The 19450-nt window shown below is 42.1% G+C and overlaps 1 protein-coding gene across 3 annotated transcripts in view; it reads left to right on the top strand.

Moving 5' to 3' along the window:
• Positions 1 to 293: 293 nt before the first annotated feature.
• ICE1 (interactor of little elongation complex ELL subunit 1) overlaps positions 294 to 19450 on the top strand; it is a gene marked incomplete at its 5' end in the record, with an annotated part of 58424 nt that continues 39267 nt past the window's right edge. For 2 of the 3 annotated variants that reach the window (XR_014296493.1, XM_082650828.1), the window contains 2 exons: positions 17079 to 17184; positions 18707 to 18783. Coding sequence is in view for 2 of the 3 variants with exons in the window: in XM_082650828.1 (XP_082506954.1) it covers positions 17107 to 17184; positions 18707 to 18783 (155 nt within the window). Of the gene's footprint in view, positions 378 to 13265; positions 13325 to 13959; positions 14035 to 17072; positions 17185 to 18706; positions 18784 to 19450 lie in introns of those variants that run through there. The other variant, XM_082650827.1, reaches the window with a different exon arrangement.

The raw sequence follows: 19450 nt of genomic DNA on the forward strand, positions 1-19450 counted from the left end.
GCCCCGCGCCGCGGCGAGGGGCGGAGCGAGCCAGGGCGGGGCGGGGTCCTGGCCGGACTGCGTCGCGCTCGGGGGCCGCGCCGGGTATCGTTTCTTTCTAGTGCCCGAGGCAGCTCTGGCTCGGAGAGTGGTTTGTCAGCTCCACGGGGACCTCTGTGCACGGATGGACCCGCCCGGACCCGGCGGGAAGCGGCCTGGCAGGCGGCGGCCCCGGCGGCGTCAGCAGAGGCAGGACAGGGCCGAGGTCGCGGGTCCCTGAGGCGCGCGGGCTCACCGGGCCCGGCGGCGGCACCATGATGCCGGGCGAGACCCACTCGGCGGCGCCCGGGACGGCGGCGGACCTCTCACGCTGTCAGGGCTGCGCTTCCCTGCAGCAGGTACGGCGTCTCCCCCGGGCCGAGGGTGCGGAGGGGCTGGGCCGGCCGTTCAGGGCTCCGGCTGGGTTCGGGCCGCGCGCGTTAAGCTTCTGCGCGCTGCTCCCACTCCCGGGCGGAAGCCCCCCTCCCCCCTGCCGCCCTTTCCTTTAGTTGCTTTGGAAACGGCTTCCTTTGTGTTATTTAGGTTTAGGTTCCAGGATTCATTTACTGGGATGCAGTGGTTGGGGAGCGAGTTCTGGAGGGCCCCCTGCTGCCTTTATGCAGTCTCAGGGCTCCCCAGGGCTGACTTGTAGGTAGATGAGGGATGGTCAAAATGACAAGCGAAGCCACCTTTCCCAGGATAAGCTTTTTTTATTGTGTTGGTCCGTCCTTAAAATATTTCTTGCCTGGGGGCAGGTTCTTATGCGGCCTGCGTATTGGCCGAGAGGTCATTCATCGATTAAAGGCATGACGATACTGGAGGTTCCTAACTGTAGCGTGGTCTGTGCGCTACCGTGACAGAAGAGCTGCTAGTGTGTGGCCCCAGGTCTCACGGAGTCGTGGAAATAGTCCCAAGTAGTCGTTTCCAGTAGCCTCTCCCAGCTATCTGATATCAGGAATCTCTCTTCTGGCTATCAGTGTCTTTAATGGTAAAGCGAAACTGTCCACTACGGTATTGACATGTAACTAAATTATCACCTATTTTACTTAGTATTTTAGGCACCACGTACATAGTGGTGAGCAAAGGAGGTAAGATCTGCTGTCATAAATAAGATACATTTGTGCAAATAGGACTTTAGAAGGTTTTAAGTGTTAGGAAAATAAAGGAGGAGTTGGAGTGGTGGTTTTGTCTCTTGGCTAGGGTGGCAGCAGGCAGGGTGATTTTGAAGTGGTGGCATTCGGACACCTGAATGATGAGAAGAAGCAGACTGGCAGAGGTGTGAGAGGAGTTTTCTAGGTAGAGGGCTTAACGGGCGAGCGATTATTGACGTGAAAAGGAGCAAGGTGTCTTTGAGGAGCAGAACGAAGTCTGGTTGGTGTGAGTGTAGCGCAGAGGGGAGAGCACTGATGAAACCAGAAAGGAATGTAGGCTAGATAAGCTTAGGGTTTTGTTTTGTTTTGTTTTTATTTTAAACTGCATCATCTATGAACTGATCCCAAACATTTAAGGGCTGAGAGCAGGGGAGGGAGAAAAGGAAGTCATGTGCTGGCACTCTGAAACAGAGGGGCAGCTACTAGTAAAATAATTGTCTGAGCTGAGCTGCCACACGTAGGCATTTAGAACGTGCTTTTGTTTTTTTCCCTCAAAACCCAGGAACGTGAGTGAAGTTCTCTTGACTCTTTCACGAGTTATATTTATTCTTTGGGCCGGTTTATTTACTCAACAAATATTTATTGATCACCTGTTGTGTTTTAGGCAGTGCAGTTACACAGTGGGGGGAAAAGCGAATATTCTCCATCTCTTGGAGCTTCCATTCTAGGAGATGGGGGGAGGAGACAGATTAAACAAGTTATGTGAGAAGGTAATAAATGTGCTGGAGATAAAGTGAGCAGAGAAGGGGGGAGAACAAAAGGGTGAGGAAGGGGCCAGGGGCTAGTGGAATTTAAATAGGGCGTCCGCACAGAGGTTGTATTTGAGCAGAGGTGGTGAGAATAAGTCTGTTGATGTCTTTGAAGAAAAGCATCCCAGACAATAGAAACGTCAGGTGTGGTGGCCTGACGCAGGAGCTTGACTGGTGTGCCCGGGGAGAGCAGGGAGGCGCTGTGGGCATGGTGGAGTGCATGTTGGTGTCTTGTCTGCTTGGGGCTGCTCTAATGAAGTCCCATAACGTGCGTGGCTTGTCAGCGACAGGAATTTATTTCTTACAGTTATGGTGGCTGGGAAATCCAAGATCAAGGGACTGGCAGCTTTGGTATCTGGTGAGAGCAAGATGCCTGGTTCATGCCTTCTTGCTGTGTCCTCACATGGCAGAAGCGGGGAGAGAGCTCAGAGCTCTCTGGGGTCTCATTTATAAGTACACTAATTCCATCCATGGAGGCTTTGCCCTTACGACCTGTTCACCTAGCAAAGAACCAATCTCCAAATGGCTAGCATATTGGGGATTGTGTTTTAGCATATGAATTTTGTGGGGAACACAAACGACCTGTAGCAATCAGGGAGTTTAATGAAGTCAGAGAGAAGAGAGCTTGACTGTGGGAGCCCTTAGAGACCATTGTAAGGATTTGGGCTCTTACTCTGAAAGGATAGTGAGTCCTGAGAGGCTTTTGTGCAGCAGAACGACTGGTGTAAATTATCTTGTCCAGTTGTGGATCTGATTTTCCTTCAAAAACTTGGTCTACCCGTAGTAGTCCCCATCTTGGTTCAAAGTAGCAACTGTATCCTTCTGGTAGCTTAGGCCAGAAACTAGATGTCATCCTTGGTTCCTCACTTTTCTCTAATAACCTGCATCCAGTCCATCAACTGATTCTGTTGGCTTCTTTGTTAGCCACCCATTTCTCACCGTCCCCACTGTTTCCACTCTTGTGTGAACTGCTTTAATCTCTGGCCCCGGGGGTTTTTGCAGTAGCCTCCTGTCGCTGCCTTCCTTCCTCCCATGCCACATTCCTGCTACTGGTTCTCAAAACAGCAGTACGAGTTGTCCTGTGAAGTCCCTAAGTCCTGGGGTCTGCAGGCCTTTCTGTAAGGGGCAGCATCGTAAATATTTAGGTGTTGTGGTCTCGTTCACAGATACTCAGCTCTGCCTGCATAGTGTAAAGATGACCACAGATAACACTGAAGGAATGGGTGTGATTATGTTCCATGGAACCCTGATTTGCAAAAACAGGCCAAGGACCTTATTTGCAGACCTCTCTCCTAGATTGCAGTACTCCATTGCATTTGGGTTTTCTGTTGCCTGGAATGCATTTTTAGGGGAAGAGAATGGTTAGTTGTGAGTGGAGTCCATGGAACAAGTCTTTAATATTGCAAAGTAAGGCTGGAAAAGTAAGTTCCTGGCAGATTATGGAGGACCTTGAATGGTAACCACCTTAAAGTTTTGTGCTTAATTCCGTTTGCACCATGAAGAGTGAAGGGTTTTGTATGGTTACTACACAAGAGCAGTGTTTGTAGTAAAAATAACCGGTGGCGGTGTGCATGCTGGATTGAGGAGGTAAATGATTTCACTAATGCATGCTAGTGGTAATAAGAGGGTGGCTTAACTGAAGGGTCTTGGGATTGGGAATAGAGAAGAAGAAGGTTCTGAGTGTGAGAAACTGCAAAGAGTGGACAGATCTCGAGTCAGGAAAACAGAAGGTCCAGAGATTTAAATCCTGAGTGACTCTGAGAACTGTGGTAGAGGTAGGAAAAAGCAGACACCAAGATGGGAGAGACGTTGGAAATGTAGGAGCGAAGCTTTGGAATGACGTCAGCATAGTGGATTTTCAGCTGTTTTCACATTTGTTTGTAGTGCGAGGTGCTTCCAAGGTACTGTGATACACTTCCAGGGAAATAGTGAAGCAGCCAGGTCAGATGGGCACTGAGTTCATTGTAAGAATTTTATTTGGAGAGGGAGAGAGAATGGAGAAGTATGTTCTGTCTCTTAAAAGAAAACCAGCGGGCTCATGACTAAGGTGAGCATGGAATGGTGAAGCAAGGAGAAACAGAGTTAAACAGGAAGCATATGGAAATCAGGATGAGAAAGATGGAGGGCTGAGAACAGGCGATGGCATTTGCCAGGTAGAAGGTCCATGATCGGTCACCGGTAGAAAAGAAGTTTCTGCAGGTTTACATAGTGTCACAGCAAGTTCTGTATTTCAACTAAAATTGTACCAGGGAGAAACGGAAGAGGTTCTGTACATAGAGGAGGCATCCTGCTGTATAGCTCTAACACGCTGAGACTTGTGGATCTTGCAGGACATAGATGAGCACGTTACAAGCGTCTTGCCTGCAGGAGCCCTGGCATCAGTGCTGTGGCTTCATTCTGAACCTCCGTGGGAGGCTGGCTGTCTCTGTCCCCAGTGGAACAGTGCTGGGGTGCGCTGCAAGTCTTCCTTCCTGTCTCACTCCTCCCTGCCCTCTTTCTCTTTTTTTTTTGGCCGTGCCCACAGCTTGCGGGATCTTAATTCCGTGACCAGGGATTGAACCCGAGCCCTCAGCAGTGACAGTGCAGAGTCTTAACCACCGGACTGCCAGGGAGTTCCTTGCCCTGTTTTTCTTTAGTGGGTGCGGAGATACCCACTATTTTCTCTTTTTCTAGTCTCTCACATCACCGTATCTGTTTGCTCATCCTTATTGGTTATAATGGTTTATCACTGATCTGTAGCCCAGTGTGCATATGGGTTGCCGAGCTTTGGGAATCCTAAACCAAGGTAGATCCTTACTCTGGTGATATTATGTGCAATTAAACAAGTCTTGAGTGGTTTTAAGTCAAGCTGGCATAAGTCCCTTTAATTCTGGTGAAGGAGAGGCCCTTTTATTTTACCAGTTTCAGTCATTGCAGAGTGAAACAGGTTAACTCTCTTGGGAATCCAGGTGGGAGTTTGAAGCACATAGTTATACTGTTTAGCTCATGTAACTAGAATACAGTCAGAACAAATGGTGTTTGGTTGTCCTTGGAGCAGGTTTGAGCGAATTATTTATATAAACTTTTGTTGAACTCCTATTTGATAATCACCAGTGGTTTGAACTTCATCATTTGGAACTTGAAACATACTTGTCCCTAGACATAATGATTTGTAAGTGGTTATAAAGAATGCTTACAAAATTGTAATTCATTCATTTAGTGAACATTTTTTGAGCGTCACTGTGTCTGTGATGCCGTGGCATGTGTTGGAATACAACCATGAACAGAAGAGGCATGGAGCTTGTGTTGTGGCTAAAGTTACGGATGAGTGAAAAAGCAACCACCATATAACTGTAGTGTAATAAGTACGCATAGTTATTGAAAAGAATTTGAGGAAAAGTGGACCTGCATAGGTCAGATACATGTTGGTCAGGGGTCAACTGTACTATTTTAGGGGATGTTCAGGGTAGGTACCCTGGGAGCATCAAGGACGGATGGGTGAAGGCTTTGCAGCAGAAGGGAGTCTAGGCCTGAAGGTGGTTCCTGACTAAATAAGAGGCAAGAGATGGAGGGAGAGTATGGACAGAGGGCGCATCATGTCAAAGACGAGGAGGGGAGAATGGAGTCTGTGATAGAGTAAGCACAAAGCAGAAGGCGAGGAGAGGAAAACGAGGCCAGCGAGGCTGGAGCCTGCCTTCCCGGGCGCCAGAGCCTCTCAGCTCGTCCTGGTGGGTGCGCGCAGGTGAAAAGGGGTGGGCTGTTACCACTGTGCCAGAGGGCATCACCCGGGGTCCTGTCTAACCGTTCAGAGACACACTCAGCTCTGACGGAGCTCAACCTAGACTCTCAGTTTTAAGTAAGAGCAGTTAATAAGAAGTTAGCAAACAGGAGGAGGAAGTGTGGCTTATCAGAGAGGATTCAAGCTGACCATTTAGCAGATCGCCCACAGCAGAGCAATCAAGGAGATTAGTGTGGTTTTAAAAAATAATTTATTTTGAAATAATTGAGAACTCATAGGAAAGTTGCCAGAATAGTGCGAAGAACTCTGGTATTCTCTTCACCCCACTCACAGGTTGTCAAGATGGTTGCATTCACTCCATCATGGTGTGCACACACGCACACTTTCCCTCCCCTGCGCACTCCACGGAGTGTTTCCTGAGACCTGAGCACTTGTCAGCAGAATGAGCCACAGCTCTCCAGTCAGGATGTAAGCCTCGGTGCAGCACTTCCCTGCAGCCCATAGACCCATCCGATTGCGCTTATGGTTAGGCCCAGGTGTAGCTTTTCCCTTTCTGGTTCAAGGTCCTATAAGGAAGATGTGTTGTATGTCATTGTCACGTCTCTTCAGCCTTTTTCCTTTAGTCTTTCTCTGTCTTTCACGTTCAGGGAAGTTTGAGTACAGCCTTGTATCCTCTGCGGAACATTTGGCCAGATCTGGAGACATTTTTGGTGGTTACACTGTATTAGCGGTCCCAAGACCACACCAGATTCAGCGATTCCCTAGGGGGACTGCTCCAGGGTGTGGTATATTGTAGTGAAAGGATACAAAGGGCAGGCGAGTGGGGTGACGTGCAGAGGAAGCCAAGTGAGTGACTTGACTCATGAATTCCTCTAGCAGTGTGTTGTGACACGTGTGACGTATCGTCTACCAGGGACTCTCATTAGAGACTCAGAGCCCAAAGACTGCTAGGGGCTGGTCACGTGGGCACCCCCTGTCTAGCATGTACCAAAACTCCAGACTCCCAGAAGGAAAGCAGGTTTCAGCATCGGCCACACTGCGCAGTTGAGGTACAGGGGGCCACTCCTGTCAGTTTGGGGAATGGTGGGAACCCTCCAGAAATCCAAGTTCCCAGACGCCAGCGAAGGGCCCACGTCTCGAGCAGGCCTTTCTAAGGACAGCAGTCTCAGGCCGCCCTGTGAACTCTTGTCTGCACCACCCCTTGGGGATGAGGCAGTGCTCTGGACACATCGTGAGTAGAAGCTAGGGAAGCTGGCAGGCCTGTCCGTGCAAAGGGCAGCCCCACAGCTAAGAATCTCCCATCTCCAAATGTTAGTATAATTTGAGGTCGACTCAGGCAATTTAGTTATTCCATTATCATCTGTGTATTTCCTTGTTCGCTCTGTGTCTATGTATTTTACTTAGTGGTTTAGTAAAACCGCTTTCCTAACTATACTGCCGTCTCCTCTGTCCACTTCTCAGCCCCCAGGCCCACTGCGTGCTCCGTGCCAAGGCCCCCTCTCCTCACCCTGCGCGCTTAGCCACCATGTCGATCCCGCTTCCCCGAGAAGGGGAGGGGAGACGGGAAGCACAGAGTGCACTGCCTCTCTTTTCCTCAGTGCTCCGTCTCACGGTGACGTTCAGGAGGCTGTTGTATGGCTGAAATGCAGTGTGCTACGGCGGGGGGCGGGGGTATGGGGAGCGCGTCTGAGTGGCATGGGGGGCGGGGCGAGGGCTGCTCTGGGGGCTGTGTTAGGGAACACGTGAGCGGGTGAGCGTGATAGAGCTTGAGGAGCTTGGCCCGAAGGCAGAGGAAAACAGAAGGTGGGAGTTAGGACAGCAGAAAAGATAAATAAAGCTTTCCAGTAGATGTTATAATAGAAGTTCCAGGAGGAGAGGACAAGACTGCAGGGAGAGAAGCTGTAATCAAAGACGCCAGGCCACCTTCCCCTTGCCTGGAGAGGAAGAACAACACCCTGGACCCTGCGTCCTTCCCTAGAGGCTGGACAGCAGTAGGGAGGGCACACGGTGTGTGTACTCGTAAGTGACCCTGAGTCAGAAGGGCCCTACTGCCTTCCACCTAGACACAGCCCCCTCAGCATTCACAGTTCTGAGATCCATTAGAGACCTTGATTGCAATCAGCCTAAGTGACCTTTGAATCAGATTGGAGAAAAACCAAAGAATGTTTTATTAGGACACTGCAGTAACAGACCAGATTCAAGCTGCCACTCAGCCAGGCCATAGGAAAACAGTTAGGGACTGGAGTGCTGTAGGAAACTAAGACGTTGTCCTCACTCAGTTTGTGTTTTATTTTCCTGTGTAATGCTATGTTTTTTAAGTCTTTAAAATGAGAATTATACATGAGCATAGTTTAGAGAGACAGCTAGATGTACAGAATTTGTTAGCCCCCAGCCAGCCTGTCCCCGTTCCCTAGAGATACCACTTTTGTTTGCACTCTGTGTGTTTCATCTGGTTAAATAATAGATGTATATTGCTGCTGCTTGTTTTTCAGTTTTAGGCATATTGTTTGATTTCTGACTTCGGAAGGTGAGGATTGAGCTGTCATTCTGCCCTGTACCCCAGCACGCCTGAGCATTCCCTCCTGCCCCCCGCCCCCCCCAAAAAAGTCCTCTCAGTGTAGCTGTGAATTTCCCTTAGGTCACTATTTGGAGTTGACATCATTATGACCATTTGTTTTTCAGAGCCAAACTATGGAGTAACTTAGGATGATTTTTCCTTACCTGTGTGTTTTCTTGTTTCCCCGATTAATGCCTATTTCCTTAATTCAGTGTTTTCATCTTGAAAATGCTAATGAGTGTTCACTATGTGTCAGAGACTGTTAAACACTTTATATGGCTCGTTCTGCTTAACCCTGATAGCAAGCCAGTTAGGTAACCCCCTACCCCCGAAACACACACCCAAACCAGTTTCAGTCTCCTTATCTATAACATTGGAAATAGTACTGAGGCAGGGGTAAGTTAAGTCAGTTTGCCCAAGGCACCCTTCCAGGAAGTGGTGGAACAGGAATTTGAATCCAGCTGTGTCTTACCTCTAGAGCCTGAGGTTTCTGGAACGTCTCTGGCACAGTACTTGACATTACAGAATGGCATCTGGAAGCAAGCCTGGGAAGATGAGATTGACTAGCAGAGAACTCGAAAGAGAATGGGAAAAGAAGGAGGTTATTTAAAAAAGAATCCATTTAGGGCTTCCCTGGTGGCGCAGTGGTTGAGAGTCCGCCTGCACGGACCGGGTTCGTGCCCCGGTCCGGGAAGATCCCACAGGCCGCGGAGCGGCTGGGCCCCGTGAGCCGTGGCCTCTGAGCCTGCGCGTCCGGAGCCTGTGCTCCGCAACGGGAGAGGCCACAACAGTGAGAGGCCCGCGTACCGCAAAAAAAAAAAAAAAAAATCCATTTAAATGCGTGATGACGCTACGTGGCGCTTGCAGTTCTCTGCCAGTGAGGTAGAAATATCATCTTAATGCCTTCATTCCACCAGATAATTCTGTCGTTTTGTTCTTAAGGGAAAAAAATCCCCTTCTGGGCCTTTAGAGCTGCTCCAGTCTGGTGTGCAGCGGCCTTTCTGGATTCTCTTTACCTCTGTTCTGCGCCCACCTCGTCCTTTCTCAGTTTACTCCAGGATTTGGGTGGAGTGTGTCCACATCCTTTGGCACCTCCCTGAGCAAGGGTGTCTGGGAAGTGAGTTTGTGGAGACTCCAGGTTTGAGAATGTCTGTTTTGCCATCATGACTGGCTGATAGCTTGTGCAGAATTTTACCTTGGAATTCATTTTCTCTCAAAAGTTTGAAAGCTTGCTTTCTAGGTCTCTAGATGATAGTTGAAGTCTAAAGCCATTCTGATTCCAGGTTCTTTGTACATGACTTGTTTCATTTTGATTTTTTTCTGTCATGATTCTCATAGGATCTTTGTTTTGTCTCTGATGCTCTGAAATTTTGTGCTTATGTTTCATGGTTTGTATCCAGTTTGTATTGATGTGCTGGGCCCTTTCAATTTAGAAACTTCTGGCTTCAGTTCTTGGTTTTTTCTTCTTGAATATCAGTATTTCTTCAATGATCTCTCCATTTTTCCATTCTTCTCTTACTGGAACTCTTGTTGGGCATGTGAGACTTCTTGCACTGACAATCTGATTTTTATTTTTTCTTCATTTTTTCCTACATCTGTGTTTTGTTTGTTTGTGTTTAAATTTTGGAGGACATTTTTTCAGCTTTATCATCAAATCTTCTGAGTCTTTTATTTTGCTTCCCTGTTTTTAATTTAGTTATAACAGTTTTATTGAAGTGTAATTCACATACCATGAAGTTCATCCTTTTAATATGTATAGTTAGGTGGTTTTTAGCATATTCACAGTTACACAACCTGGTCGCCACTTGTAAAACATGTTTACCCTGCCCCGTGCCCCTGCCAAGAAACCTCTTAAGCATCAGCAGACATCCCCCTTCCCCAGCCTGCAAGTCCCTGGCTATCACTAGGCTACTTTCTGTCTCTCTGGATTTGCTTATTATGGACAATTCATATGAATGGAATCATACGGCGTATCGCCTTTTGTGACTGGCTTCTTTCACTGAGCAGGTTTTCAAGGTTCATCCACATTGTAGCATGTGCCATTCATTCCAGTTCATTGTCAGATATTCACATTGCATGGCTGTACCACATTTTATTTATTCATTCATCAGGTGATGGTTCATCCATTTATCAGTCGCATTTCCACTTTTTGGCTAGTGTGAATAAATGCTCCTTTAAATAAGAGTGTACAGATGTGGCATGGGCATGTTTTCAGTTCTCCTGGGCATATACCTAGGAATGGAATTGCTAAATCATCTAATTAACTGTTTAGCATTTTGAGGAGTGTCAAATTATTTCCACAGCAGCTGCACATTTCCTGTTCCACCAGCAATGCTATGAGGGCTCCAGTTGCTCTGAATCCTCACCAGCACTTGTTATTGTCTGTCATTTTGATTTCAGCCATCCTAGTGGGTGTTTGTTTTTAATTTTTAAAAACTTTTTGAAAAACTTCTAAGAACTCTGAGTATTCCTTTTAAAAATAGCTGCTTGTTCTTGTTTTATGAAAATAACATCATTTATCTCAGGTCATGTTAATTAGTACCTTTAAAGGTTTCTCAGTTTTTGTCTACTGCAAGTTGCTGTGGTTCATTTTGTTTTGGTCTCTCTTTCATATTACAGGTTCCTGTCTGATGTTTGGAAATCTTTGATTGTTCATAGTAAGAGCGGTAGCTAATAGAGCAGTGGCTGGCAATGCTGAGTGTTGCGGGGTTTGGACCCTGAGCTTCATTGCAGTAGGTCTGGGTGGGCCACTTCTTGACTGAAGAATATCTCATGTTGCTACTTTAGATCTTGTCTCCAGGCTGGTTAGATTTCCTCAGAGAAACGGCTTCTGGTCTCCTGCCTGGAGGGCAAAAGGATTGGCTGCCACTGTCTGGGAGCTTAATGGGGAGAAGCAGGCGGTCAGTATCAGCGCAGTGTGCTTAGATGTACCTGGTCCCTCTGTTTTTGGTGCATTCCACCTGCCCCAAGTGTTCACAGTGTTCTAGGCAGAGGCTTCTTCAAAAAGCAGACCTCCTCCTGCTGGCTGGGGGTGGGGCAGTTTCCTGGTAGCAGAGCAGAGTGGGGATTTGAGGGTTCATGCTTACCAGGAAGCTTGCAACTAGTTATCTTCTTAGTGACCCCCGTCCAACCTTCCTGAGGACCCTAGCCCCTCCGTGCTTGTTGAAGTTTTGTAGTGTAAACTGAGAATTGAGTGGTTTGCCCCCCACCCTCGCCCTGCCCGCCTCTCCTGGGTCTGCTAAATCTGTATTCTCAAGTCAGCTTTCCTGTGTTCCTTTGTCTTTTATCCTCGTCTCATCCTTGTGGGTTTGGCCTTTTGGGAAAAGAAATCCCTTGACTTCAGTTTTAGCTGGTTTTAGGGAGGGAGTAAAAGCAGATGCATTATTTACCCCCTCTGCCTAGAAATCTGCCATGTAGAATTTACTTTTTACATAATGAAAGATTTTTTTTAAATGTGGAAAGCCAAATACACTAAAGTTATTGAATAGTCCATTCATTGCCCTTTGATTTATAATGTTCAGAGTCTCTACTGTACCCGAGAATCAATTCTAGAATAAAGATAGAAATAGGAAGAAAGGGCATAAAAGTACTAGAAAAACATGTGGAAGACTCCTTATGATTTAGCATCTTAGGTGGGGTAGAGCCTTCTAAATATATTAGGAAACCAAAATTTAAGAAAAATGACAAATTCAACTAAGTGAATATTTGAAACTACTGTATTCATATATAGTTGTATTTTAATGATCAATTGAGAAACATACACATGTATATATTTGTAACTTTTGGACCGGATGTTACTGTTCCTCATATATTGCAGCTCATAAGAAAAGTGCAACCACACCAATGAGCAAATGATATAAGGGTCCGTTTTTCTCACTAAAAGAAAAATGATGAGGAGATAAGGAAGATTTCTCAGTATCACACATAAAGAAATATAAATGAAAAATATGTCTCTGAGATTATCAAAGCTCCTAGCTATCACTAATGCAGGGAACCTATTTGGACTTTATCCTAGGGAAAACTAGAAGTGTCTCCCAGAGAACTGGGCAAGGAAATACATTGCCTGTTGTTAGTAAAGACTGAAAAGGACCTAACTGGCTTTCAGTGGAGAATTGGTGAATTGAGTACATCCAGACGTATTTTAAATATATAGTGATAGTTCTGAAAGAATATATACAAAAAGTAACAGTGATTTTTGACAGGTGTTGTGATTATGAGATAACATATACATTTTACTTTATATATTTTAATGTGTAGATTTTTTTATTTTAGTAAATATGTTACATGTATGACGGCAAAGAAAATGCATATATTAGCATGAAGGAAAATAGTTCTGTAATTCTGAAAATTAGATTACCTAGATAGAAAAAGATGTTTTGGGGATAATTAATGAAAAATAAGTTCTTATTTCTGAAGTTTATCAGTGAAAAAAGGAGACATTAAAGGAAAAAGTCACTTAAAGAAAAGAAAATCTGTTCAGTTTTAAATTTTAGGAACATTTTGAACAGTGTAACTAATGTTTTTTTTCTGTCAAGTTGATAGCAGTAATTTAGAGCCACATTTGCAGTTTGTCCCTAAAGTGTAACATAGATCCTTATAAAAAGAAGTTTCACTTAATCTTGACCCCATTTTAATATTCCTATGTGCTTTTCCCATGTTATTTTTATTTTTTTGCTGTTTTTAATAATTTACGTGTATTTTTGGATTAAGTCCTTTCGGAAATAATGTGAAGTGTAGACTGATGGTCAGTAGTAATCAGTGAACTAAAGTAATGAATATTTATTGAGTTCTCGCAGTGAAAAAGCACACGTAGTCAGAGCATCAGTACAACTGCCTTGCTGTTAGAGTGACGTCATTCAGGTAAAGAAAGAGATTCAGAGAAATGCAGCATGGGCTCAAGGTCACACAGAATCTCTGTGGGTTTATACTCAACATAAATAATAGATTTACATATTTCCATGTTTATCTAATATAGTGAACAGTATGTTTATATTTTATAATGTTACAGAAAAAATAATAAAGTAGTTTATATTATACAAGCAAATAGCTAACTGTAGCTTTTTTTCTTTCAGAATTTAAATGAATATGTTGAAGCATTAATTACCCTGAAGCAAAAAATTATTAATACAGAGTGAGTATGTTTTCCTCTGTTTGGCCGAACTTCGTGAGCCTGACATACAAGCTGGAGCAGATGGTGGTGGTGTTAGACCCCCTCGGGCTGAGAGTGGAACTGGGGTTGCTCACCCGGTGCCTGTGTGGTGTGGGTTACAATGGAACTCCTCAGGGCCTGCCCCAGGCCCTCGGCAGCCAGAGCGCAGAGTCCTAACCACTGGCCCGCTGGGGAGTTACCAGTGCTCAGACCTTTACAGCAAGGCTCAGCGGTTAGAACATGATTTTTGCTAAACTGGAAATTTTTTTTAAAGCTGTTTTCTATCTTTAAAGCCTTCTTAGCTTTAGGACTGGACATCGGATTTCTTTGTAGTAAATTTCCTGGTGTGATTGTTTTTTTAATCCTGTGAAAGTTACAAGAGTTTGTAGGCAAAGGTATTATTTAGATCATAGGAATTTTAACTTAAAAACTCATGTATCATTGCAGTGCTTTTAAGGAATTTAAGGTGATATGTATGTGCATATGTTTAATTAATTAAACATAAATTTGTTGCAGGAAACCTAGGAAGAAAGGTGCCTTGTACATTTGGAGACATGATTTTAACATAGTGTGTTTTCTAGATTGAAAAAGTAACGTAACTCTTTTCTTTGTTACAGTAATTTGTTGACAGAATATCAGAAGAAATGTGATGATATCCTTTTACTGGCTTTTTCGTTGGAATTTTTAAGAATGTAAAGGAATGTGAGAAATTTCATAGTTACTCTTTGGAAAGCGGTGCTTCCAGGCTCCAAGTAGGAAGTGCCCCTGACAAGCGCAGTTGAGCAGCTGTCTTCTACTCATAACACACATTTAATGGTCAAGGCTGCTGGCCTCCTTGTTATAGAATGTGTTTTGTTTTTGTCATTGATTTTCTTAAGGTTTCGTAAGCTTTTTAAAGAGTAGGTCTTTTTCATTTATACTGAGGACGTGACCTGTGCTCTTTAGGTTTAGGAATAATGTGAAGCTGAATGTGATGCTATGAGAATATTGGGGGTTTCTATAAGGACTGCGCTGTAGGAATGTTCAGAATGCAGGAAAGGTAACGTTTGTTGATTAGTTTTGTGACTTGTAGAGAATTAATGAATACATCCCAAATCATAGTGTAAGTTTGTATCCCCAGGACAGCCCTTGGTCTCTGTGTCACCGTTTTGTCCAGTAGCCGTTTAGAGCACCTGCAGGCCTCTGTATTTTCTTGGCAGGGCGGAAGTAGTGTGCACAATCATTCCTCCCACATCTTTTGGTGATACTTACCTGAATTAAGTGTCTCCTGTGACAGTAAACACACATACGTGTGACCCGCAGCCTTAACTTCAGTATTGGAGCAAATAACTGCTATTCAACTCTGGCAGTAACCTGAGGCCTGTTTCAATATTATTTCTGGCATTCCTAAACTTATATGTAATCACCAGTTATTTGTTTGTGTTGGTACCATTGTATCTAATTTGTGTGATTAGAGGAATAAAATCAAGGCACAGCATTTCGATTTATTTTTAGTATCTCAAGTTTTACATTCAAAAAAATAGGTCTTTGAAAATCTCCTCTTGTGCTTTATTGAAATTATCAGTCTGTTTAACTATAAATGTATGTTATTGCAAGAGTAATATCTTTGATTTTGAAAGCTGTACAGAAACAGTTACTATAAACACTTATAATTAGCTAAATAGGGAAATAGGCAGTTAATTCCAGTATTAGGAAAATATGTGTTCATTGTATCCTTTTTGGAGAAAATGGTATGAACTTTTTGAGGTAATTACAAATGTAAGCTAGCAGGGAAATTATTGATTTACTTTTCTAAAATTTATAAAATTTAAAAAATCAAAATTGTTAGGGTAATTTATTAAAAATTGATAAAACTTTTTGATTATTCTTGAATTTCCCTTCTGCAGTGTGCTAATCTGCTTCAGCCTCAACTATAGGTAAATACAGATTTTTTTTTTTTAAACACATCTGACTTTTGCTCACAATATGTATTCATTGTACCTCAAGTATGCAGTTGTTTGCTCTACAACCTGAGGTGCCAACGTTATAGGTTTAATATGGCTTCTTGTGTGACTCGATTCTTTACTCTTTTGTGTAATTCTGACTGTTTTGTTGTTTATTAGTTCCTCTTTGTACAGGGCAGAGAGTATATTTTATTTCATCACATATTTTTTTAATTTTTCTTTCTTGCAAAGACTGCAGTAATTTAGGGTGAAACTCCTTAATCTTCAGAAGTTTACATTCTAATAGAGGAGGGTACAGATGTGTTGTGACCAACAGACATTTCTATATTGTGATATGAGAGTAGGATTTGACAGGTGGTGAAACTTAAAGGAATGACTTTTCGCTGTCTTAGAACATTTTACTGGCAGCATGATGGGAAATGAAGTTACCAAATTGCGCAGACTGAAAAAGTGAAAGGTTTTCCAGATTTTATGTTCTCCCTGTATTTCTTTTCTCATTGCTCGTTAAATACATACACATATATATATTTAATTCATTCAGTATTTATATTCATTAAATATATACATACACACATATATACGTGGTTTTAGTAAGTATGTAACTCTTATTTGCTGGAGTTGAGCTCTGGACTCTGAGAAAAGAAGGACAGGATGTTTGGGTATTCTGATACATACAGGATTCAAGGTAGTTTTCGTTAGTTGCTTATTGCATTGTCTTTATTCTTGGAATTTAATATTAATCGTATAGTTAATCAAGAATCTTTTTTAATTTATAGAAGTACATATTTTGACTTATGGCACACGTTATGATTAATAGGAGTAACTCAGTAAAAAGCTTTATCATATGTTGTAGATGGAACTTTGTTGTTTTTTAAGAATTATGGTTTTGCCTGTATGTATACTGAACACAGATTATTGGAGTTTTAAGGTGAGTTTTATCTTCAGACAAGATGAAATTGTTTTATTGTCAGTAGATAAAATTGTCACAGTTTTCTTTAACAAGTTTTACAGCTGCAGTTTGCAAGAAGGTAAGCTAGCTACCTGTTTTCCTAGTCTATTTGGGGTAGACACTTATCGGACTAGATTTTTACACAGATTCAACAAAGTGCCACATAGAATTGACCCATTATGTAGACTGTTTCTTTGATGCTTATAATAAAAGAAGATTCACATTTTCCTTACTATTAAATTGTCCAAATGAATTTCTTACCGAGGTCTTAAATTACAGCCCAGTGTTTGATTTTTCAGTAAATTTTACAGATCTTGTGGCCACTGAGATGAAGTTTATTGCTATCAGTTATTGTTGTCTCTGTGAATTGGATAATTTAAAGTGGTTGTTTATCCTGTATATTTTGATCAATTTAAAGTAGTCTTACTTAGAATTTAGTAATGTTTTATACTCTGATTACATTTGTCAATTAGAAGAAGGCAAAATATGGTTATAAAATGACCACACAGTTGCCTATCATTGAATTGAAATCAGTGGTGATGAACTCAGGATTGAAGAGCCAGATCACCTGGCAGATCATCCAAGTGTTCTTGTATTCTCCAGCAGAGTGAGAGCCTATTGCGCTTGCTTCTCATATGGTTTTGGATGTACTTTTATTAGAAATAGACTCATGTCAGAAATAAAAAGTGATACATAATCATTTTGGTACAAATAGAATGCATTTAAAAAGAGAGATTCTTTGTTTTTAGGTAGAAATAAAATTGAAACCAGTAGATACATTTAATAATTCACTGTAGATACTTTTGCATAATAACGTTAATGCATTGTCCATTTTTAGAGAGAATATTACTCTGCATCACCAAGTGGAACAGATGCTTCAAAAAATTTCTCCTCTGCAGAAGTGTCAGGAAGAACTGGGATCTTTAAAAGCAGAGTTAGAAGAGAAAAAGGTACCTAAAGTAATTTTCCTACAGAAGGTTGTCGTCAGTAAATTAAGATCTACTTATTTACTATAATTGGGATAAGGGGACATTTTATGCCTTAACAAAGGACATAAATGATAGTCAAGACTCTAAGTGTATTGCTATACTTAGAGAACATGGAATTAGTAGATTGACGGCTTGGTCCTTACAGTAATTATTAGTAATTAATGTAATGCTGTATTAGTTGCTTATGCTTTTTGAGAGGTTCAGTAGAGGAACCTTTTTAGCTATGAATTTTTATGACTTTATGTGCCCTGCATTGCTTGCCTTTTCCATTTTTCTTGCTGTAAGTGTAAAGTAACCTGCAAAAGTGCAAACTTAAATTACAGAAAGTATGTTTTCCATTTCAAAACCCAGTTGCACTAAGTAAAACTATGTTAGATGCTATAAACTTACTTTTAATATAAATTTTGTTTTATTGGAGCCTTAGAAGAGAATTCATGCCTTTTACAAATTAAAATAAACTCTGAAGCCAGTGAAGTTAGGTGGTTAGCATTAGGCAAGTCGTAGCCAAGCCAGAATGATTGCTGGCTCCTCGGTCTGATAGTATTTGTGCCTCCCAGTCTTCAGATTGTTTCATTTTAGGATGCCATGCACCTCTCTGAGGTTTACATACTCAAACAGTGGTCGATTTTCCTATTTCTATAGAAATTATTATATATTTAACTATGCGGTGAAAATTAAACAGAAACAATCAAGATGTTGAATTTTGTCTACCTCTGACTACAAAGTAATGTCATCAGCCATACCTGAGAGGAAACATGAACACTGGAATCACAGCTGAATAATAAACCTAAATAGTCACTCTTTCACTGTGACGTTCAAAGAATTACTCAGTGTCTGGATCCTCAGACCCCTCATCTGTAAAAAGGGTCATAAAGCCCGTCTCTCAGAGCTTTGGCGGCCGAAGAGCTATACACATTATATTGTACTGTGTTATCAGGCTCAGTATGTTTCTTTCCCATTCCATAGTGTCCATAGGGTATACATATTGATTGGTGTTAACATATTTTCCCCAATTATCATTAAGTATAATGTTTTATTTTATATTTTTGCATAGTAGTAATAATAGCTTATATTTATTACCTCTAAAATTTCTTTAGGTTTTGTTGAATTTTAATTGGCTGCAACAAAAATATTAGCTATTCGATATTATGAAGATTTGGGGTTATTTTAAAATTAGTATATTTTAAGTTTTATAGCTCTGTTTGATTAGACTGTTTTATCATATTACCTCTGTTTAGGATCTGGTTATATCTGTTAAAATGTTCAATGAATTGTACTTTGGTTTCCTGCCTAATCATATGTATTCATTTGGTTAATTTCATACTATTAAGTGATAATAATTTAGCTTATCAGGGTCAAAATCCTTGTCACTGGTGGTCAATGACTTTCAAATTGTTGAGATATACATATATGTGTGTGTATATATATATATATATATATATACACACACAGACACACACACACACATTTATTTCCTTTTTAGAGTTCTCTGAAGTTGTATCAGGATACTCATCAGGAATATGCTCGTGTGAAAGAAGAATGCTTGAAAACTGATGCTCAGTAAGTATTTCTGAAATTAACTGTGGAAATAGTGTTTTCAACTTTGAAAATGTTTAATGCTTAAATCAGTAGTGTTTCTCTTTTCTCTGTCTTTGGGTATGTTGACCATAATTAACTGGGTGATCTTGAACTAGTCTCACAACCTTGGTTTCCATATCTGTAAAATGGAAATTATACCTATGTTGAAGGATTAATAGGAGTAAATAAGCCATCTTATGTTAAAGGCCTGCACAAAGAACTCCATAAAAGTTTTTATGTCTATATGCATACATGCTTTTATGTCTGTATTTTGTTTTCATAGAGAAAACATGATTATCGTCTCACTTCTTTGTACCATTCCTTTAATAGATATCATCTGGAATGGGTGTCTGTGTTCCATTAATGAAAGGGGCTCTTCCAGAGAAGTCAGTTGATTGTTTTGAAGTTTAATACTATATTCACATTGTTTACAAAACTCGTGAGCTACACATACAGTAGTTTAATGTAGATGTGATGTCACAGTAATTCAGAGACTTTCTCAGAGGGTTTCCTACCTTCTCTGCCTCAGAAGTCTATCCTAAAACAAGTGCAGTTTTCTGGCCACTGCCTCCTGTAAGATGGTGGTACGGCCCTTGCCTGCCTGTGCTCCTGAAAGCAACCGCACCTAGTCAGGTGCTGGACTGAGGCC

This window comes from Grampus griseus (assembly GCF_964374135.1).
Source record: "Grampus griseus genome assembly, chromosome: 3".
NCBI lineage: Eukaryota > Metazoa > Chordata > Mammalia > Artiodactyla > Delphinidae > Grampus > Grampus griseus.